Raw genomic sequence first — 24,930 nt, 5'->3', positions numbered from 1 at the left:
CCCATTACATCATGTGGTGTGGGGCTAGGGTTGTATGCTTATCTGATGTTAACATCTCTTTGCTGAAGATTAGGTATTCAACAAAGAAGTAAAATTTGATGTTTCATATATGCTGATAAAATATTTCACTTCAGTTATTCGGTCTTTGGAAGGGGCTGTTCGACATTTACTATATGGCACATGTTCAGTCCACAGTAGTAAATTCCAAGGTTAACCTTTGACACTGCCAGGTCCTTACCATGCACCAAACGCTCTTACAGTCCTGTCACTCTTCGGCAGATAACATGTACACTGTTGAAGAGTAGCCAATGGAAGGCAAATAGGAGACCCATGGGGTTTTTTGGAGGTTTGCACACCAGTCTTGAACAAATAATAATCAGCAAAAAGTTATTTGAGTGAAGAAATACAATAATGACTCTGATTTAAATTTAGAATGTTGAAATAACAATAGTTACTTTCATTTAAATATGATAACATACCATCTTCCTATGATTTAAGGACTTACAAGGCCTTTTCACATTTCCAAATGAAGAGTTGACTGGCAATGGGTTGCTAATAGAGTGAGTGAGTGAGTTTAGTTTTACGTCGCACTTAGCAATATTCCAGCTATATGGCGACGGTTTGTAAATAATCGAGTCTGGACCAGGCAATCCAGTGATCAACAACATGAGCATCGATCTGCGCAATGGGGAACCGATGACATGTGTCAACCAAGTCAGCTAGTCTGACCACCCGATCCCGTTAGTCGCCTCTTACGACAAGCATAGTCACCTTTTATGGCAAGCATGGGTTGCTGAAGGCCTATTCTACCCCGGGACCTTCGAGGGTCGGGTTGCTAATAGAACATGTGCCTCATCTCTGTTAACAAAAGTTATGCAGATTATCATCCCTCATCAACAGAGTAAATTGGCCTGCAAGATTTACTAGAAGGGACAGGAAATCAAGACTGCCTTTGTCTGTCTTGATAGCACTAGATAGTATTTATGGCTATCACCATCTTAATGGTTGATGGATCATCCGCGGTATTAACTTCCTTACTGAATTCCCAAGACAAACAGTTTAAGATACTTTCCAATACTTTTTGAACTCCCTGGGGACTTAGGCGCAATGAACTAACACTCACACTACCAGCACATCTTCATGGGTACCCATTTCAGAGCTGGGTAAATTGAAACAATGTGGATGTAACTTGTCCCAGAATCTCTGTAATTGTGCCCACCTCCAGACCAGAACCTATGTGCCTCAACTGGGGACTGAACATGGGCCTTCAGCATAATACACCTTCCATGATGGATAAAGTTTAAGGTATTTAAATGTAAATCCTATGATCCAACATCAAAGGAACACCCTTTTTTGGTATTTCTTACACACAGAAACCCTTTCCTTGAACAGGAGAATGTCATAAATGGCCTGATACTTGAGTAAGGAAATTTCCTCTTAAATATATATGATGATGTCAGACTGGATGGATGACTGAGATACCTTGCACTCTGTGCTGATGTAGAAGAATGAGTGCAGTGTATCTATCTCTGAAACTGGATTTCAAATTGTGACATGACAAAACAAGAGTCATCAAAAGATGACATATCGCCCCAGGATATGGACAAATCATCTGACAGTTACTTATTGTTTTTTCAGACTTTGTTTTTTTTTTACAGTTACATATTGTTTTTTCAGATTTTTTTCAAACTTTGAATTCTTTCCATGGAATTCATGAAAAATATAAATGCCATATAGCTGTAATCAGCAAAAGTCACTATTTCAAGATGTCTGTCTCATATATCTGCCAAGATCTTTTGAAAGATATGAAACGGTTTTCAAACTGTGCTCCAGAAACAAAGCCAATCCCTCCATTTGGAAACTAAGTGCGAAACGTTTCCATGGAAACCAAGAAAATCATAAATCACAAAAACCTGTAAAAACCAAAAGTCACCACCTTGGGATCTGCCACACATATCTACCAAGTGTTGCAGAAAAATATTGAACGGGTTTTGAGTTGTGCTCCTGAAACGAAGCCCATCCCTCCATTTTGAGACTAAGTCAGAAACATTTCCATGGAAACCAAGAAACAAAGAAATCACAAAAACCTTATTTTGCAAAAGGCACCATTTTAGCTTCTGATTGGTGTATCTACCAAGTTTTGCAGAAAAACAAGGATCGGATTTTGAGGTTTGCTCCGGGAATGAAGCCCATCCCTCCATTTTGAGATGAAATCCAAAACATCTCCATGGAAACCATGAAAATCATAAATCACTGAAGTCTGTAAATAGCAAAAGGCACCACTTTGTGTTCTGCATCAAATATCTGCCAAGTTTTGCTGTAAGATATTAAATGGTTTTCAACTTGAGCTCCGGAACTTGTGCTTTAGATAGCAAAAGGCACAACTATAGGTTGAGATTATTATATCTATCAAGTTTGGTCTAAAAATATTGAACGGTTTCAAAGTTCTGCTTTCACATTGCTGTATAATCTCATTGGTCACCCAAGATAGCACACCCGGCAACTGATTGCATAATGTGCGTCATTCTTTTTAAAAAGTAATTTAGTTTGACAATAATGACAATAATGACACGACAGAGTGTATACAGTATAGATTAGTAAATGTACATTCATAAACACTACCTGTTGACAAATCCTCATTTAAATCCGCATAAAAGTAATTAACCAATCAGTGTGTTATCAGTTAATCCTTTGATTGATCAAGATATTATTAATAGTAGTTTTGGGCCATATCTTATATAAGCCTTATACTTATCAATAACATAGATCTAGACCCCCTTTCAAAAAACTCCAAGACACAACCTGTCTCCCTTCACACAAGCCCACAGTGAGACTAAACAAATGTCTAAATGTGAAATCGATCGATACTGTCTGGTTGAGAGCTGGATCACACAGTGCGTGCGTGATTGATAATGTGACAACCAATTAGAGAAATGGTTCACATATGGTATGAACCCTGTATCATGGCCACAGTTAGTGAGCTGAAATGGCTGGCGCATGAACGTGGCATTCGTGGGTAATCTCGTATGAGGAAGTCTGAATTACTACCTTTATTAGGGATAAAATATCAAAAACTTCCTACTACAAAAGATTTAAAAAGGCAAGTGTGCGAGCGTGGTATGATAGGCTATTCACGTATGAGGAAGGCTGAGCTTATTGAATTACTAAAGGAACAAGCTCCTTATAGAATTACAATTCACATCTGAGTGTGCTATAGGAAAATATTTGAGAGGGTGGAAGATGGAAGTTCAAAGAAATATAGAGTTTCAAGATATAAAACAATTGCTGTTTGACAAAGTGAATGAAGAACTGAATGATTTAAGAGGTATTAAATTTCAACTCACATTAAAGATGACACTAGAGAAACAACAGGCAGATGGTGCTACTGAATACACTATTGTTTACTTAAGAGGTAATCAGGAAGTTACAACGCAATCAGATACCATCAACTCTTCTACTGACAGGTCATTTAAAAAAATTCGAGAATCACGTTTCACTATTTTTAATATGGGGTCTGGTTGGGTTGTTGAGATGATAAATATGGTCTACCTGGATATAGCAAACTATAAACCATTGACAGGTGGATCATACTTACCCATCCCTAAACATTTTGCTGCCAAACACTCTGTAGTTAACGGTGTAAATCATGGTGATTATTGTGAAAGGGTATCAGTAAGAGTCGCTAAGTTTCCTACTAAAAACCACCCCAACAGAATTTCCAGCTATCCGGTAGATGATGGTATTATTTGGGATGGTATAGATGACCCAACCCCTATCTCTCAGTGGTCAAAAGTAGAAAAACAGAACCCAGACTTAGCTGTAAATATATATGGGCATGAGGGTAATGCCTTAATAATACACAGGATACGTCCTTTATTGAATCAGGAGGGTCGTCAAACAATAAATCTATTTCTAGTACAGGAGGGTGAAAAATATCACTATACAACATTTCAGTCGGACAGTCAGTCGAAACACGGGTGGAATAAACACTTGTGTGAAACGGGCCTTCACGTCTTTTCTAGAGCCAATCTGCTCAATTCACACAGGAATGATCATCAAGGTGTAGGGGAGAGAGCAATACGGGTAGATATGCTGAGAGAAAATAACAATATCTTGAAATTTATCAACCACAAAAATCAGATGCCAGTACCATACATTATCTACATCGACTTCGAAGCTATCATTAAACCAATCGATACAGTGGCTCCATCCCCTAATCAAAGTTACACTCAGAAAAATCAAGAACACAAGGCGTGTGGGTTTGGGTATGTGGTCGTCCATTGTGATGGGCGAACTAACCCTCCCGTTATTTACAGAAGCCCAGACACGGCTGAAAACTTTCTGCAATGTTTACAACATGAGGAGGGAGAGATCAAGAGAAAATTACACAACATAACACCAATGTATATGACCCAAGCAGATCGTATGGCACACATCAAAAGCACACACTGTCATGTATGCTGTAAACCTCTGAATGGTGATTCAGTGCAAGACCACTGTCACGTGACAGGGCAATACAGAGGTGTGGCTCACAATGAGTGTAATCTGAAGTTGAGAATAAACCCTAAGCTGATTCATATCCCAGTGGTGTTTCACAATTTACAACGGTATGATTCACACTTGATTATGCAAGCTAATTCAAAGGTAGAAGGCAACATATCCTGTATCCCGAACAATATGGTGAGATATATATCCTTTTCGCTCTATAGGTTGAGATTCATAGATAGCAGAGATGCCAACCCTATCTGCTTCAAAATAGTATTCATCACAAATAAAAATAGTATTTCAGAGAAAAAAATAGTAACACACTCATCACAAATACTTTTATGTGTCCAACTGTTTGACTAACCTGAAACAAATTATAATGTTATTGTAACTTAAACAGGCCTTAACATACCTTAGGCTTAATTTATCTACTGTTGTCTGCAATGTTTTCTGTCCCTTATCAAGTGCCCCCCATCTTGTTTGATTAGTCAGTGTTCTTAAGGCTGAGATATGTTGCACTTATTACTGTCTTCAACATATCACTGGACAGGGCAACATCTGAACTGTTAAATGCCATGAATTGAGATTTCTGAATCATCATGGATTACAACAGGTTATTACTCAGATTGGGTCTGAAACGCCCTGTTCTTTCTCACAGTGCTAAAGATTCTCTCACTATCAGAGTTTGCATGAGGAATAACCAAAACAGCTTTCACAACAGTTGCTAGTCTTGAGAACTTGAGATTCCCATCTCCATCCTCCATCTTTCCTATGAGTGACCAAGCACAGTCAATTCTATCTGCAGATAGCATTTCTTCATTCTTGATACCTGTTGAATTCCAGCTCAAACTGATCTCTCACACCAGCAACAACATCTTTATCTTCAGGAAGAAATGTAAACCTTTCAGTGAAGTAAACAACAGATTCAAACTTCACTGAACTTCTGATAGAGATATCTGCTATCTCAGCATGTCCTTAAAGCTCATGCAGCAGAGTAAAAATTCTTCACACTTTTGAAAAAAGTATCCTCATCACTCTGAGAAATGGCTCCTTGTCGCTTTGATACCAGAGATAATTATTTGCCTCTGCTCTTATAAAAACAGTTTCTCTGTGTCTTTGGTTCTTCTTATCACTAAAATTCATATCCATGAGAGTTTTAGCACTTGTTACAGCCTCAGGTTTCACAAATCTGATAAACAGTTCAGACAGCAAACCAGTCAATTTCCTTTTCAGAATGTGAATGCATGGCATGTCATTTTGCAGACATGTGTTCACAGTGTCAAACACTGGCAAGGCTGGGGTAAGGAAAAGGCAGTACAATAAAGTAAGTGGGTTCTGAAAACCTACAAGTATTCTCTCCAATCTGTCAACTCCAGTATATTTGTCACTACTACTTTCCCCACCTCTAATTGTGTCAGCTGTCTGTTTCTTACTATCCTCAGAATCTATTTTGCCTGAAACTATTATGCTTTCTTTCCCTCTTTTAGAAGTTTCACTTTGTTTCTGTTTCTCTAGTTTCTTTCCTCTTGACTTGGCTGCTATTGGTGCTGCTACATATTGCTAATGACACCTTTGTCATTCCTCTATCTTTCCGATTTCTGTCATCAACAGTCTTTCTAACTTTCTCACTGCTACAAGACATCTGAATATCTGTACTCTTCCTCTTTAGAGCTGTCTCTTTTGCTGAAGAGGAAGTACTATGCATCTCCTTCCCTTTCCTCTTTGATGTCTTGGGTTGTGAAGGCAAAGGTTGTGATTTGAAGAAACTGTGAAGGGGTGTCCATTGCTCAATAAGTCTTCTTACACACTGACCTAGTGACAACCAACGTGTAGAAATATGATTCAATACTTTGTGGGCCTTGACACCAAACATGTCTTGAAAACACTTAAGTTCTTTATGACGTTTAGAGCTTTTGTCTAAAAAGAAATACACATCAGTCAGGAAATCTTCAACTGATATAGGCAATTCTTTTCCAGCATTCCTTGAAGCAATGTGTATCAAATGGTAGGCACATCCTAGAAATAAACAAATCAAGTTGCTTCTGTTTAACGTATGCTGCTATCCCCTTATGAACTCCAACCATAACAGAAGCATTATCACTTCCAAAAGACATACACTTCTGCCAAGAAATATTCCTAGTTTCAAGTTCAGTGTTCAACACATGAAAGATATTTTCCCCTGTACATGATTTCATCAAAACATCTCACAACTATAGGGTACAGTTGTGATTTTCCTCCATCATCATTACTGCCATCAGTTGAAAGAGAATAAGCTCCATTAATCATGTTTCACTACAGTCTGCCAAAGAATTGATGACTGCAGATATTGTGAGGCTATTCTAGAATCTGGGAACATTTTCTTGAACAGACGAGTAGCATGGTCTGCAGTTGAAATAGGCAAATTATTTTCCACAATAAAGTCAGTGAATAAAGCTTCGGCATGTGTAACATCATTACAGTTCTCGTGGGATTTTCCAAAATACGATAAGGTTTTGGAAGATTTTATAGAATCATATTCCTTGTGCTTTTTCGTAGAAACATGTTTCTTGCAATCATCATGTCCGCCATGAGAGATTGAAAAGTCAATGCAACGTTTTGCAAAATGGGTACATTTCCCCCTTAACAGACTTACTTAAGTTTGCATACTCAACACGAAACTTCTGTTCAAGTTTTTTTGTTTGAAAAATGCCTTCCACCTTACTCAGTTTGTTGGATTACTATGATTAGGCACAGCAGTGTGCGTGACCTAGATAGTCGATCATCTATTGAAACAATATGGCGACTGCCACTCAAACCCGGATTGACGTATTTACATTTGGAACAACTTGTGTAATCTTTTCTACCACGAAGTCATATCGCCTAACAAAGCACCTACGATGTTTAACGATGTATTCCATATGGTTTTGACAAACTGGTTGCAAAAGTTATATATGCAAGTCAATCTACTGATAAACGAAGCTGTAATTTTGTCTTTATTTACGAGGCAAAAAACCCAGTGTAGACAAATAATTAAAAATCGTCCATATTTACTACATGGTCGTAACATTGTATTTTCACCCCAGAATTTGTAACAAATACGATTTTTTTCGTAATGGTTGGCATCTCTGTTCAGTCTCTGTTGTCGTCTCTGGACAGTTTGGTCAAGGCTAATAACCCAGACGACTTAGCTATAACTAATCGATATACAGAGGACAAAAACGAGAGCCTTATTGCTATGTGAGGGTATTTACCCACATGAACTGGTCTACATTTAATGAAACAGAGTTACCTGCCATTGACTGCTTCTATAGCAAGCTGTCAGACGCATCTGTCTCACAAGATGATTACAAACATGCAAAAAATGTATGGGAATAACTTGGCTGTAAGAATCTAGGTGATTACCATGATTTATATTTGAAAATGGATGTATTTTTGGCAGATGTGTTTGAGATATTCAGGAAAACGTGTTCAAAGCAATATGGGTTGGACCCGGCGTGGTATTACTGGTATTCAAGCCATGGGCTATCGTGGGATGCCTTACTGAAGAAAACAGTTGTGGAGTTAAAATTATTCAGAGATTACGATATGCACCTGTTTGTTGAGAAAGGGTTACGCGGTGGTATTTCTATGGTATCAAAACGTTATACTAAAGCTAACAACAAGTGTGTGGAAGGATACACCCTAATAAGCCTTCGAACCACCTACTCTATCTCGATGCTAACAATCTATATGGTTGGGCTATGAGTCACTATCTACCAATTAGCGGATTCGAATGGGTGTCTGACCAGAAGGTGGACATGATGAGTATAGCTCCGGATTCACCCACTGGCTATATACTCGAAGTGGACTTAGAATACCCGGTAGAATTACATTAGTCTCACAATAGTTACCAACTAGCACCTGAACGTTTGAGGGTTAATCCCAAATGGATGTCTGAGTACCAACATAACCTGCTTGGGGGTATGGGGGTATCCCCCATTGAAAAATTGGTACCGAATCTGATGAATAAAACAAAGTATATAGTTAACTATCATAATTTACAGCTGTATCTATCACTGGGTATGAAGTTGACTTAAGTACATAGAATACTGAAGTTCAGTCAAAGCCCATGGATGGAACCATACATCAGGATGAACATGGACTTGAGAAAGCTGACCACTAACGACTTCGAGAAAAATCTGTACAAACTCATGAACAACTCTGTAGTCGGTAAAACGATGGAGAATTTACGGAAATGTGTCAACGTGAAGCTAGTCAGGTTGAATGAGGAAGACAAGCTCTGGAAACTGATAGCCAGCCTAGAGTACAATAGGGGTACTATATTCAATGATGACCTGGCAGCGATACATACAAAAAAGAGTCACAATAAACTTAATTGACAGGTCTATGTCGGCATGAGTATTCTAGCCCTAACAAAACACTTGATATACGACGTCTACTTTAACGAACTTAAGAAACAGTATGGTGACAGGTGTGATGTGCTGTACATGGATACTGACTCCTTGCTGATGGAAATTCAAACAGAGGATGTGTACGAGGATAAGAAAAACAATATACACATTTACGATAGCAGTGATTACCGGAGAGACTACCCCATGCACAGTCAAACCAATAAGAAATCATTAGGCAAGATAAAAGATGAATGTGCAGGCACACCAATTGCTGAATACCCTCTACAAACAGGCACTCAAACACCAGATGAACATACTCCGTAGTGACAGGCATAAGATATACGGATTGACTTTGAATAAGACGTCTCTATCACCCATGGATACAAAACGATGGATAGCCACGGTTGGTGTCAATACATACGCTTACGGTCACTGTGGGTGTTCCCCCCACACCCCCAAGTAAATGGTAATAGCTGTCCACAGGACGCCCCACTAAATATTTAAGTAATAGAAATATAATGGAGAAAGTTTACTACAGCCTACAGGGATATTGGAAAGGGGCAGACACTATTAAAAAATTAGCTAAAGCCGCACACGTTTCGGAAGAAAAAGCCAAAGGATACTTACCTGCACCGAGATATATACCCAGGAGAAAATTCGGTATTCATATCCCTAATCAAGTTCACCAGGCCGACCTGTTATTTCTTCCACATGACACCATCAGAGGTAATGCCTTCAAGTACGCCCTGACAGTTGCAGACGTAGCCAGTCGCTACAAGGCCTTCTGAGTTGCAAGTCGACCCAGGTAGAGAATTCATGGTGCCGTGACACAACTGCTAACCAAACACAAAGTTGAGATAAGGAGGGGTGTGGCAGGAGGAATCGTTAGCGAGGAATTACGAATCATGCCCCGATCTTTAACAGGCGTTTAACTTCCCTGAGGTAGTCTTTTTTTTCTCGTAAATAAGCTGAAATCGTTTTTTATCTGCACCATGGGCTTTACATAAATGATAATGACCTTTCACCCCTATACCACACACCGAGCACGTATAGTTGATGTTATCTTTAATAAGAACAATAACCCACGCTGTGGCTCATTTTACCACAAATTGCGTTTTCCCCCATAAGTACTCATTGACAAATATGTGGAATTATTCCCATTTTGTGATTTATTAATTTGTGTGATTAGTCTAATTGTTTAACAATTAACACTGTCGCTGCTAAACCAAGCACCACGAAGATCAATTCACAATCTTTCTGTTCCTCTGAAGAAGTGTAATACTGAGACATCGTTGGTTCATTTAATGGTTCCAGTTGTTTACCCATTAATACGTAGTATTCTTTCACAGCTTCGTCAGTTCTAACGGCATAATTTTCGTGTTGGAGTTGATCATTGATAAAATCTAGTCGCTTCAACCTTCTCTCAGCGTATTCAGCCTGTGCGACTTGTAGCTTTTCTACAGCTATATTGTGTCGTTTACGTTCTTCCTTTATCTCAGCCTTGTTTGACTCTCTCAGTTAAGAAAATAAAAATTATTCCCAGAAAATGCTGGGGCATTCACGACAGCCCCACCAACCATCATTGCTACAGTAGACATTTTATATATATATTACTTTAAAATATTTTTGGGCATAATACCTTGCTTTATCAGAATATCCTTGGTGGCCATCGCATTACCAATATTCATAGTAAGCATAAAGATATCTTGCGTGTCAAAGTCAAGTTTTATAGTCAGTTGTTTTATAATTATTCTATTCAACCAAGCGTATCCTACTGCTAACCCAGCAACCACCAATGCGTGGTATGCATCATTAACAAATGTTTTCCCTTCAGACATAATATGTTATTGGAAATATATAATTTTAATTATAACATGATATGAGGGTTGATGGGGGTTCTCCTCACACCCCCAATGGGGGCACTTGCAGTCCGCTGTCCACAGGATTCCACTCGGCTGTCCGCAACTGCTTGGGGTGACTTGCTGTCAGCTGTCTGCAAGACCATGTATAATGAAACAACAGCAGTGGCTACCACACCATCTATGGCTATCCACATGGGCATGGAAACTGCCTGACCGGCAGGTCCCCAATGGTGTTTATTGTGCCTGGCTAAGGCGTTTTTTCTACCAGCTTCAACTCTTTTTTGGTTCTTCTTCTTGGTGACTTGCATCACTAGGGTGACTTGCAGTCAGGACTCTCCACCATCTGGTTGTCCACTGAGCTGTCAGCGGAACCTTCCATCTATTATAATATTGTTATTATTATTTGTTTTATTAAATTTACAATGCTTTGCCGTGTTGATCACTGCTGTCATCGGGGCTAGATACATACCATATTTGTGGTATAAAGCACAACTTATATAACTCAAGGCATTATCGATAAAGGGATCCTTCTCGAAGTCCTCCCACAAATAACGACGACGTTCCGGTGGGATTGGTAAAAGGTGTGACGCTATGTCTGTGTAAATCTGGGTAATAGGGCCCTGAGCTGTGCCTCATACCTAGAGTATAATTCATTGATTTCCTCGTCCGACATTTTCTGAATCTTATCAGTAGTGATGTTGTCGCCAAAATATTGCTTTCCCTTACCACCCACGACTAGCATCATCAGTCTGTCTCACTGTTTGTTGTCCTTTGTTCCTCTAGAAACAACCTCTGCTCTAGTACTCCATTTTATAATATAGTACTCCAGTTTTTATTTTTAAAAAATAAAATCCAACATGCGCTAAATACATAGAGATAAAGGTTAGATTACACATGACTAGAACTTCAAAAACAGATATTTTACTAAAACATTACTAATATTTTATTAAAAACAAAGGCCGACTGCAGGTAATTACTAACATTTACTAAAACATTGCTAAACTATTACTAACTTTTACTAACAAAAAGCTGTGGTAATCCACTGGCTGATTGGTTTTCAACACGAGCTTGGTGTGTTTAGTTTCTGCGAGTTGTTTTTTCACCCGTTCCCATTCTGATTTACTCATCACATCGTTCTCTCTCAAACATTCCTCGAACAAATGCCTGTTCTTGCAGTGAAATAGTGTCACCCAACGTGTCTGCTCTCTCAAGTCTTTCAACACACAGATACTGTGATTTGCATGCTGGCCAGAGAAGGTTAAATACGACAGCATGTCTCTCTTTTTTGTTATCTCTCTGTTAGCGCTACAGTCATCCAGGATGAACAACATCAGTTTCCCTTTAAATTGGTCGTGAAACAATGTTAAATACTCTTGCAGACATGTACCCAGGTCGACTCTGTGTACGTCTGGGTCCGTCATCACCCAAACTCTTTCCTTGTACGTCTTATTCATGTCTATGGTAGGGCACAAGTTTAAACTGGTCCTTGTTTAAACCTCCAAATGTGGTAATCCTTGCTGTCGTCAAAAGCCATGTAATGGTCATCTCACACATTTGTTTTAAAATACTGATACGACTTGTAACCCCATTTTTTAACCACATAGTAGCTGGCCTCCGCGAGCCATTGTGAACGATAGGAATTCCTAATCCATGATTCGCTCCCGACAAACACCAGTCCTTATTTGGATCAACACCGAATACATTGCAAACTTGTTCGTATGCCCATCTATCGTACAGATTGTTTATTGCATTCCATGCCTTATCCTGAGGTATTGGAGTCTTTATTTCTTTGAAAAAACGTCTGATATGGTAGTACACGTGAAATGTAAACACAGATTTACTCTGTTCATCCCACCTAGTGTCTGTCAACGTTAAAGGACCACTAAACTCAATTTTTTGGTACTTTTTTTATCACTGCATGTGAAACACTTCTGGTTACTCATAAATGAAACACCATTCTTTTTTTAAAAAGACTTGTGCTTAATTAATACCATGCGCTTAAAAATTGCTAAAAAGCCATCTGCTTCTCTCTCGCCCGCAAATGAAACCACAGACATGGTTATGTAACACTGTCGCCAGAGAAACGGACGTGGCGTAATAGAAGGAACGATTTCCAATTAATTGTATAGAAAATGTGTAGCAAGCTCATCATTTTGCTGATTTCTCGACGTCACCAAAGACATGCCGAATTGTTGTGTAGCCGTTGTAAATGACAGGAAGTCACTTTTCTTTATTTGCAGTAGGCAGTTGAATTGCTTAGTTCTGTTCAGGAGCGGTAACTGTGGGTGGTGTGTATGAGGCAAGAAAAGCGTGCAGTGGGGCACGGTAGACGAACATGTGCATCACTGGTGGAGAAAAAGATGATGAACGGTTTGGTTGTTTGAGGTGCACTGATTCTGCCTTGAAATTTGTAAGTAATATATTTATTGGCATATGCATGTGTGGTGTATGTACACTTAATAGCCAAATGTTGATAGCTACCACCATTATGTGACACCTGCATGTTTTTACTGCATCTTGAATGACATGTAATAATAAGGTAATAAGTAAGTAAGGTATTTTGTACATAAGGGCATCATCCAAATAAACCTCTGTTTTGAATGGTTTCAGCTTGAACCTGCTACACATGATTTACTGTACAATGCAAATCTACTAATGTGCACTACGTAACTGTCACAGAATAAAGCAGTGTTTATGAGCCTGACAGAATCGACTATTGATGACTTTTGAAACTGACAGTTGTCAATTACTCGTTGGGGTTGGGTGATGGTGTCACTATGCACAGATTTCCATCGGACCCTGTAGTTTGAGCTTAAATTGGTTGTCTGTGTGTGTGAAGCGAGCATGTGGAAGCATGTGGTATATACTAAATCAGATGCTTCGCCCCCTACCACGCTTCCAGGATAAAAAATGGGAGTTCAAGTTTCATCGAGTTTATAAATGAAGACTGCTTACTACAGATTGCTGACCAAAAGGATTTTGCATGAAAATAACACTTTCTTCCTCGGATGCGAGGTTGTCGTCAAAGTGCCAATATTATTGTAAATAATATTACATCGGCCCCCACCTTGATTCACTCGAAGAGTGAAATTGTTATGTTATAAGCAATGTCATGTAAAATCCTACTGTCCATCAATAAAATACATATTTTACTACCAGTGAAAAGTAATTTTGATTTTGTAAGTCGGTGAAATGAAACTTAAATAGCATTCAGACAGGGCGCCGCCATTTTTGAAAATGGTACAGGTTAAAAAAGTAGGTTAGAATTATTGAGATTATGGTTTGATTTCATCAAGTTAGAAAATCCAAACTACTTTTCACCAGTAGTTAAATGTGTTTCTGAATCATGGCCAAAAGGATTTTGCATGACACAACTTGTAACATAACGATTTCTTCCACGGAAGCAGGGTAGGGGTCGAAGTGACATTAATATTACTAATTATCTTGCCCTCCACCTCGCTTCCAAGAGTGAAATTGTTATGTTATAAGCAATGTCATGCAAAATCCTATTGTCCATCAATAAAATACATATTTTACTTCCAGTAAGTCGATGAAAACAAACTTAAATAGCATTCATTCTCAGATAGGGAGCCGACATTTTTGAAAATTGTGAAGTCATGGACTAAAGTCCTTTTGAATTAATTGAATTGTTTTCATCAAGTTAGAAAATCAAAACTACTTTCTACTAGTAGTTAAATATGTATTTGAATCATGGACAATAGGAGTTTGCATGACACAACCAGTAACATAACAAAAGCGAGGTCGGGGTCGAAGTGAAAAAAACTGTGCGATAAATTTCCTCACTTGCTAAATTTACTTGGTTTGTAAACGTTCACTCACCAGTATGTAGACACTTGTCAATATACGTCTTTATCTTTGGTCTCATGATCCTAATTACTCTATAATCATACTTGTATGGATTTTGAAACTTAACAGAAAGAAGCGATCTGCGAATGTATAACAGGAATGTAATATGTAGACATTTTATAGTTTGCCTATATGAATCATAATTCGCATGCACGCCCTAGTGTATGTCGTCTGTATGATTCTGTTGAAAATTACGACAACTTAATACAAACAAAATGCAATATTAAAATTAAAGTTATACCACCTAAGTCGGATTAGCGACACCAAGTGATTTTGACAGAAAACAAGGGTTGTAACTCGAAAACCAGGCAAAGCAGGAGACAAAACTAAGTCATAGTAGATTGTGAGAACATATAGCTTTCATTTTTCACAACAGCTTTCACAATTTCAGGTTTGTACAAGCCTGTAAACGAAATAGTTTACCCCAGGAAATGTAGATGAATTCTGCACAGACCCTCATTTCTATACCTACTATTACATCATGGAGACGTGCTGCTTTGATTGGTTGAAATTTCGTTTGCGGCTGAGAATTGTGCACTGTTGACAAAAAGGTCGATTTAAGGTAATTAAAGATGAGCAGTTTTAATGACGGGGTTTCATTTATAACGATGTCAGCAAGTGATTTTGCATTTGTACCCTATTAGAGAATATGTGACCTTTCGGGTTGTTAAAACGTGTGTACCATTTTCATGTTTGTGACAGAAAACCCATTGTGTTCAAACACATCTATGAATCTGGCTATAAAATACAAACTATCTGAGTGGGGACTTCTAGTCGGCTGTCCGCAGGACACCACGATTTTCATATGTGTGAAGTCGGAGGCATTTATGTTGTCGGGTTTTTTGTATAACGTACTTCAGGCTTATGCATATTATTATATATAATTTATATCATAACATGTACATTACGCTTCCGGATATCCGGATATATCGAATGGTGAGTCCATTCAACATACACATGCCATTGATAACACGTCTGGGCAACTCGAAATAGCACTATGCAATATCACCTACTACCCATGATGGATAAACGTCAACCCCATAACTCATGGGTTGTTCATCAATGGAGTGCGAAACAATAACTGTGTGTGTAACTACAGTGTGTGTTCTCTCAACGATGAAGTTATCAAACCCATAGGAGCTACTCTTGAAATAACTGACTCAAACGGAAGAGTAAGGTCATACAGTGGAAAAAACACACTGAGATTCAATTATGAGTTTTCAAACTTACTAGGGCTTCTTCCAAGTGATGAAGCATTACCTCATAATTCCGTCACTAGCAGTTTTGTGCCACAGTTGCTTTGAGCTATGCATTCATCTGGATCAGCTTAGCACAACGGATAATATACAAAATGATCATCCTTCCACGTTGTTGAGGACCATCCCGGTTAAACCAGAAAAATACAATGAGGGTCGCACCGAGTCATTTTCATCACGTCAGTATAAAAAATTAACAAGTGGTAATGTTTCTGAATTAAAAGGTATCAATTTTAGATACAAAAAACAGTACTGTAAATGTAGGATACCTAAGCACAACACTACATGGCCAGTAATCAAGGGCTGGGAATACGAATAAGATGTGTTAATACAAGTTTATCAGACCTCGGTGGTACTGGAGGGTTTGATGACACAGGAATAGATGGTAAAATATACGCTTAAGCATTTACAAACGAGTTGCAGTTCCAACTGGAGGTAGTAATTTTAACCTAGATACATCAGGATCTGACATCAACACATGATACGATATAGTTCGCAACGATGCGGATGAATGGATAATATACCCTTCATTTGGTGGTAAATTATTTGATTTAGAAGACTTTGATAGGCCTACAGATATTTATCGAAACAAACCGTACAATCTAATGTGCACTGACAACAACAGGTGGATGATGCTACCAGCTCAAATCAACTGTCTTCTCAACATAACACTAATTTCTCCATATGTTTTCATGTAAAACAAAGACCACTTCCTAAACCAAGTCGTAAACAACGGAATCCTCCTCGTCACTTATGTCCCATCTCAAAGACGCAGTGTAACCATCACAACATTCTCGAGTAGAGCAGCCCACATGCTGCTGTGTAAACCCGGAGATAGCGTGGTATTACAGCTGGTTACTGTATTTGATGGTGTGACTACCATCATAGTAAGCCTCTCGGGGAATTCCACGCTAGTCATTCAGGTGTACCTTGGTGAACCATCGCAGGGCAATATTGAGATTGTGAAAGGGATCAAACTCAGGTGGGCTAAAAAACACCAAGGTCGCGTTTGCTCACTTTACGTGTGGTTGGGAGGTGATTCACGCACCAGTTTGCAAGGTGTCACAGTGATAGTGGAAGACACTGTATCTCTAACCAAGATTTTTCTAACTGAGAACATCAATTGTATTAGTTTACAGTTCATGCTTGAGACATTATCAGAGAAAAAATTGGAAATTGTTTTCTAACAGTTTCATAAACGATGGTAAGCTCTAATGTAACACTCAGTGATTTGGGAGACAAAAAGAGATTCAATTTACCTGGTGAGGAAGCCACCCCATACCTCTTTTACTTTAAAGATAACGTATACAAATGAATGCCACTAGAAGAATTTACAGAACTTGAATGGTTAATTAAAATAACACTAACCAACCCTTACATCGTTTTTAATCAAAATGACCTCATTTCCAAAATTACTAACAACGGCATACTTCTCACATCATTTAATCCCTTAAAAGATAATTCTATACAAGTGTTACGAATACCAGGTTACACTGGCAACATGCTAGCACCAGTCGACTCGAATGCCAGTTTAGCCGTTGACAGTATATACGATTACCAACATGATTTTTTTCTGGATTCATATGGTATGAAACCACACACAACACAATTTATAGATGTATATCTCACAAAAATTTCTGAGCCAAGAATACTTTTAGATGGTCTTAGAATATTTTGGTTTAAAAAGCATGAGAATAAACGATGTCGAATCATAATAAGGCAAGGTTATCCACAATCAATAAGCCTCGATGGTGTTCGTATTATGGATGAAAACACATCTATTAATATCTCCCCCATTTACCTGTACGATAATTTAAACCTAATAAGCTTAAAATATATCAATCAAAATTACATGACATATAATAAAAACTAATTTATAAACTATATTATAGGCAAACAGAATGGGGCTGTATCCAGCCGTAGATGAAGAAGGAAACATTAAAGGAAGTGCAGATGGATTTTGACTGAAACAGATATGCGAAATAAAACACTGACGAGAACAAGAGCGTGATACTTGGGCATCACCACATAAAAAATACAACAGAGCTTTAAACTACATAGATGGCACTGATACCACCCTAATGACAGCTAGCATGGGGTTAGGAGCAGTAGGAGTTGGGTTGTTAACAACAGTTGTAGCCACGACGGAGGTGTTAGGACTTGAATTAGCAGCCATAGTGGCAGGAACATTTGGATCACAGTATAAATTTGTATCCTGCAAATTTCATCGTAACGCAAAGAAACACATTTGTTTAGTCTAGTGAAGATATGGCCCAAAACCACCATCAATAATACTACTCCAGACAAAAGAAATGGCAAGAGGGGACATTTGTCAGGTAATCTAAGTGGCGTTACCACTTATTATACTTGTTATAAATTCATTAACTGATCATCAAGTGAATTATGACAAATAACGTGTAGATTTATACCACCTAACACAGATTACAACCTAGTGACATCAATGATTTTGACAGAATCGTCTATGAAAAGAAGGGTTGTAACTCGGAAACTAGGGAAAGCAGGAGACAAAACTAAATGATAGCAGATTGTGAGAACATATAGTTTTCATTTTTCACAACAGCTTTCATGATTTCAGGCCTGTAAATGAAATGTCAATAAATTCTGCATAGACCTTCATATCTATATGTACTATATGTCACGGAGACGCACCGCTCTGATTGGTTGAAATTTCGTTTGCGGCTGAGAATTATGCACTGTTGTCAAAAAGGTTGATTTAAGGTAATCAAAGATTGAAATGAGGGGTTTTAATGACAGGGTTTCATTCAAAACGATGTCAGAGCATCCCCTAGAGTATATGTGATCTTTAAAGTACATTTGCTTCCTGCATGGGCCCCAGCTTCATTTACATCATCCCTTCAGCAATTCAGACAAATCTATCTATGATTTGATCCACTAGGCATTTATCAAATCTCCAAAATGCTTTGGAGCTACCAACAAGGCTTTCTAAGAAACAAATTTGGGTTTACCAGCCTGTGGGGCCAATGGATAGGGTGTGCCATGATCAGATGGTCAGACTGAATATCAATGGGTATATCAGCATCTGCACCTTGGCTGGAGTCCTCAAGTACGGTTTCATTGTCATCTTTTTAATCCTGACCTATTTGAACAACCAGAGGCAACTTCTCAGAAGCTGACTGAGATAATGTCAGAAAAACACCTCACAACAGGCGAAGAAGGAGCAAGTGTCAACACAGAGTCACCGATTTCCATGCAGATCCTGAGGAGACACTTATGGGGGAATGGTGGGCGAGGGCCAGGCTAGTAATCCAGTGAGGTTGAGGTATCAGAGTCAAGCCCACGTGTGACTGGGTGAAAAAACCTTGGAGTTAGTTTTGTGTGTTGACCATCGCCAACACTGTAGAAATGTCTAGCAGTCTCCCGGAAGAAACAAATAGAAAACTAAGGGCAGATAATTTCCGGAGAGCCTGCTGCCAAAATCTTAAAAATGCGGACCATCTATTATACAAAATGTGACCCATCATAATTATTATTTAAAACACTAAACGTTGTGACCCAATAATAATTATTACTTAATAACAAATTATACAGAAAATATACACTCATAACAATAAAGTACATTTTGGAGAAAGGAACAGCTTTGAAATGCTGTGCTTTTCACAATGAAGAGACTGACTCCCATAAATTTTGTTTTTCTCATGGAAATTTATTCATGCTGAACCTGTGGATTCAGAAAAAGGCAATGAAATCTTTGAGGGACCAATTTGTAGGAATTTAATGTGATACACTGTTACACAGCTCTGAAACTGTGACATTGCTGTGGACGTTCGCAACCATTAAAGGTAATTATAATGCAAGTGTTACCCTAAGGAGTTCCCATTCCGGCGGCGAATAACCACAGTTTCAGTTGCATCAGGGAAGAGCTGATTAAGATCACTGTCTGTAAAGGTCCTCCCTAAGCCTGTGACAAATAGACGCTTCAAGTCCTGAATGCCACCTACAAATTGATGAAATAAGATTAATGATTAATGAGTGCAGATACCCTTGAAATTTTGTGTGAGCTTTATGAAATACAGATGTGGTTTAAGCAATGTTGTGCCTTATTCTGTCATGACGTGAAGCTTATCAAAGGTGCAACACAGACAGGGAAAAAGTCTTGTCAAAAAAAAAACCAACACTGTACATTAAGTCAAAATGTTGCAAGCAGACTCACATCAAGTAAACATTGATCAATTTTGAGGTTGAGAATGTGACTGGATATAATGTGAAACAAATTAAACTTCTGTTGCAAATAAAAGAATCATGCTGACACAAATTGTCAAAAGTGAAAAACTAGGCAAGGAAGAAAACAGCAAAATTTAATTCCATCAAGTTATTTTTGATAGCAATATAGATGTCAAAAGTACTCTCTTTTGTAAAAACATACACCACAACAATGCTACTTAAAGCTGTAAATGTAAGTGAATCTTACAGCCCATGTCCGAACAGATATAGCAAAGAAACATAAATGTAAAACTTCTGAAAGTTTGGTTTTGTCTCAACTAAGTATTTTTCACACCAAACAGTCTGCCATCAAAATATTTTGACTTATTAACGCATACAGGTGAAATGGTACACTCTTCCCATGGTGCGCTACATATTGCGGTACAAGGCCTTTGGTTCAGTGTGTTTCAGTTTAGTATTTGAGATATCTTTACGCTGAAAATTGAAAAGAGGCAAACCTTACACTGTCTAATAACATGGAAAAAATAACCGTTATTTTAAATAAGCAAACTGATGAACAAAAGTGACACTGAATACATGGAACTCAAAGCTGTGTAGCTAGATGGCAAAGAGCCAAGTATGACAACATTTATGTCTCAGAAATGACCAGGATTTAAAACAAGAGTCATCAGATGATGAAACATCACCCCCAGCCCCCACATATTTGAAAGGACAAATCATTTGACAGTTACTTGATGTTTTTTTAGATTAAGTTTGAATCGTTTCCATTGAAGTCATGGAAAAATATAAATGCCATATATCTGTAATCAGAAACAAGAGTCATCAGAAGATGACATATCCCCCCAGCCCCTGCATGTTTGAAAGGACAAATAATCTGACAAGTTACTTGATGTTTTTTTTATTCATTGTCTTTTTAGACTTTAGGAGTTTGAATTGTTTCCATGGAATTCATGAAAATTATAAATGCCATATATCTGTAACCAGCAAAGTCACAATTTCAAGATCTGTCTCATATATCTGCCAAGATCATTTGGAAAATATGAAATGGTTTTCGAGTTGTGCTCTGGGAATGAAGCCCATCCCTCCAAAACGTTTCCATGGAAACCAAGAAAATAATAAATCACAAAAACCTTTAAAAACCAAAAGACACCACTTTGGGGTCTGAAACACATATCTGCCAAGTTTACTAACAGATATTAAGAAGTTTTGGAGTTCTGCTCTGGAAATGAAACACACCTCTCACTTTTCAGACTAGGTCCAAAACGTTTCCATGGAAACGGAGAAAATATTAAATCACAAGATGCTGTACATAGCAAAAGGCACCACTATAGGTTCTGATTGATATATCTACCAAGTTTTGTAGAAAAACATTGAATTGTTTTTGAGTTCTGCTCCAGAAACGGAAGCCCATCCCTCCATTTTGAGACAAAGTCCGAAACGTTTCCATGGAAACCGAGAAAATAATAAATCACAAAAACCTGTAAGTAGCAAAAGGCACCACTTTGGGGTCTGCCACACATATCTGCCAAGTTTTACGGACAGATATTAAGAAGGTTTTCAGTTCTGCTCCGGAAACGAAACACACCTCTCACTTTTCAGACTATGTCCGAAACGTTTCCATGGAAACCAAGAAAATAATACATCACAAGTGAGTGAGTGAGTGAGTTTAGTTTTACGCCACACTCAGCAATATTCCAGCTATATGGCGGCGGTCTGTAAATTATCAAGTCTGGACAGGCAATCCAGTGATCAACAACATGAGCATTGATCTGCGCAATTGGGCAGCATTGCAGCTTCTGATCGGTATATCTACCAAGTTTTGCAGAAAGGTATTGAACGGTTTTTGAAATCTGCTCTGGAAAATGAAGCCCATCCCTCCATTTTGAGACTAAGTACGAAATGTTTCCATACGAAAATGGAGAAAATAATAAATCAGAAAAACATGTCAATAGCAAAAGGCACCATGCTGGGGTCTGCTTAGTTCTGCTCCGCAAACGGAACACACCTCTCACTTTTGAGACTAAGTCTGAATTGTTTCCATGGAAACCGAGAAACTAAGAAGTCACAAAAACCTGTAACTAGCAAAAGGCACCAATGCAGGTTCTGATTGGTATATCTACCAAGTTTTGCAGAAAAATATTGAACGATTTTTGAGTTCTGCTCCGCAAACGGAACACACCTCTCACTTTTGAGACCAAGTCTGAACATTAGTCGCCTCTTACGACAAGCACAGTCACCTTTTATCGCAAGCATGGGTTGCTGAAGTTTTTGAGTTCTGCTCTGGAAACAAAACACACCTCTCACTTTTGAGACTAAGTATGAAACGCTTCCGTGGAAACAGAAACTAAGAATACACAAAAACCTGTAAGCAGCAAAAGGCACCAATGCAGCTTCTGATTGGTATATCTACCAAGTTTTGCAGAAAAATATTGAATGATTTTTGAGTTCTGCTCTGCAAACGGAACACACCTCTCACTTTTGAGACTAAGTCTGAAACATTTCCACAGAAACCGAGAAAATAATAAATCATAAAAACCTGTAAATACCAAGAGGCACCACTTTGGGGTCTGCAACACCTATCTACCAAGTTCTGCAGAAAAATATTGAACGGTTCTTGAGTTCTGTTCAGGAAATGAAGCCTGTCCCACCATTAGACTAACACCAAAATGTTCCATGGAAAAACAACAACAAAAAATAAAAATGCCAAAACTCTGTAAATAGCAAAAGGCACAACTACAGGTTGAGATCATCATAACTATCAAGTTTGGTCTAAAACTATTGAACGGTATCTGAGTTATGCTCCGGAAACAAAACGATTAACGGACGGACGAGGCGTCGACTATATCCCCCCGCATTACATGTCGAGGGGATAAAAAAAATAAAAATTGCAAAAAATCTGTGAACACCAGAAGGCACAATCATAACTTGAGATTATTATATCTATCAAGTTTGGTCTAAAAATATTGAACGGTTTCTGAGTACTGCACAAGAAACAAAATGATTACGGACGGACGGACGGACGGACGTACAGATTGAGAGGCTAAGCATCGACTATAATAATTGAAAACGGAACCCAGTTACTGATTCGTAGGTAGATGACTAAAGACAATGACAAACTTACTTACGAGTAAATTGCAACTGTCTAGCAAAGAAATGCATAGATTTCAACAAAATGACTCAGATTCTAGACATTCTATTTAAGGTTTATATGATGGTACAAAACCGATAAAACCAACTTTTTGGATTGTATTACAGAATAATGAAGCAAAGGCATAATACTGCATTTCTACTAACAGCATGGTATACTGGTTCACCCGAATTAACTTATTCACCAAATAATTGTAACTGATGAATATTTCATAGCATTACAGAGGTCTGTCAAAATCAAACATATGTTTGCCATGTGAATGTAACAACATTCAGAAAAATATATGTTTGGAAAAGTATCATGACAACTGTTATCAGAAATTAACTTTTCACAACATAATGACTATGCTTTAGAAATTTGGCGAGGCTGAAGAAATTAAGTTTAATCAGTAGATTTCCATGTCACTGGTAGTGCAGTGGCTTAGGGTCCATTTATGGGGTCCATTTCCAAAAACGATCCAAGATGACCGCCAAAAATAAAGGATTTTAAATTCTAACACTATTTGACTTTTCCCTGCTGGATCACGGCAGAAAACCTTGCACAGTGCTGGGCAACATCATGATAAAGCATATCTTGGTGGTGTCATTGCTTGTTTTCTTCCAATTTACTGAAAAATCTAAGATGGCATCCAAAATGGCAACCAAAAATCAAAAATTTCAAATTCTCACACTATTTGACTTTCCTTTAATGGATTACAGTGAAAAAACCTTTTTTGTTGGGGAACATCATGATTAAAAAAATTTTTAGTTGAAATATCCTAATTAATGGTTAGTGTCAAAAATTTTCTTGGTTATGTTTGTTAATGCGCACAAAGTAATGAAAAACATGTCAGTCTTTTTTCAAATTGCACAAAATGCATTTGCAAATTTAATATATTCAAAGGATGATGATGTTTTAAAATCTATGTTCCCTAATACTGTGCAAGGCTTCCTGCTTTTTTTAACACAGTGGGGAAAAGTCAAATAGTGATCAAGCTGGAAATTCTCGATTTTTGGCAGTCGTTTTGGACAACATGTTGGGTTTTTCGGAAAATGGACTCAAAACAATGGGCACACACCAAAAATATCTTTTATCATGATAATCCCCAGCACGGTGCAGTCACACAGTGTTGGAATCAAAAATCTTTCTTTTTGGCATCTGTCTTTGAAGCCATTTTGGATTTTTTCATAAAATTGGATCCAAAAATTGTTCACCCCAAAAATTTGTTCTATCAGGTTTGACTTAGAAAAGTCTCATGCTTTAGCCACCCTTAGCCACTGCACTATTGGGTATCATCAGCCACTGAACTGCAACTGATTACACAAACATGGAACATATTAAATAATGAAGGTCATAAACAAGCCCTTAACAAGCCTAATAAGCAAATCTACATGTTGTGGACAGAATCCATGTTGAAGTAGTTGAATTCCGACAAAACCATTAAAATTCATGGGGAAGCGGTGTATGCTCTTTAATTCTATACAGTACCTGATTGCTTTGATGCAGACATCTTCTTGTTGACCATACTTTTCTTGCCCACAAAGTCAACTATGACATTCTTGCCATTCAAAGTCTTGTGCTGAAGTAACTTGTAGTGCTTCTCCGCAATGGCCTCTGATGGGAACACTAAGTAGGCATACCTAAAAGTTCAGTAATAATAAACCTTAAACGGAAACATATCACAGACTCAGTTCCAAAATAACATTTTTATGACAATGATTTCCATTGTTTTTTTCCAAATGTTTTGGCAATATTGAACA

The 24,930-nt window shown here is 38.1% G+C and overlaps 1 protein-coding gene across 5 annotated transcripts in view; it reads right to left on the bottom strand.

The window, feature by feature from the left end:
- Window positions 1-24,930, bottom strand: part of LOC137283766 (nucleolin-like) — a 123,758-nt gene that overhangs the window by 45,840 nt on the left and 52,988 nt on the right. For all 5 annotated transcript variants that reach the window (XM_067815443.1, XM_067815444.1, XM_067815446.1 and 2 more), the window contains 2 exons: window positions 24,659-24,810; window positions 19,684-19,816 (listed from right to left, as the gene is read on the bottom strand). In XM_067815443.1, the coding sequence (XP_067671544.1) occupies window positions 19,684-19,816; window positions 24,659-24,810 (285 nt within the window). The remainder of the gene's footprint in view (window positions 1-19,683; window positions 19,817-24,658; window positions 24,811-24,930) is intronic.

Source organism: Haliotis asinina, chromosome 5 (assembly GCF_037392515.1).
Source record: "Haliotis asinina isolate JCU_RB_2024 chromosome 5, JCU_Hal_asi_v2, whole genome shotgun sequence".
NCBI classification, from domain to species: domain Eukaryota; kingdom Metazoa; phylum Mollusca; class Gastropoda; order Lepetellida; family Haliotidae; genus Haliotis; species Haliotis asinina.
This window is presented reverse-complemented; position numbering and strand designations above follow the sequence as displayed.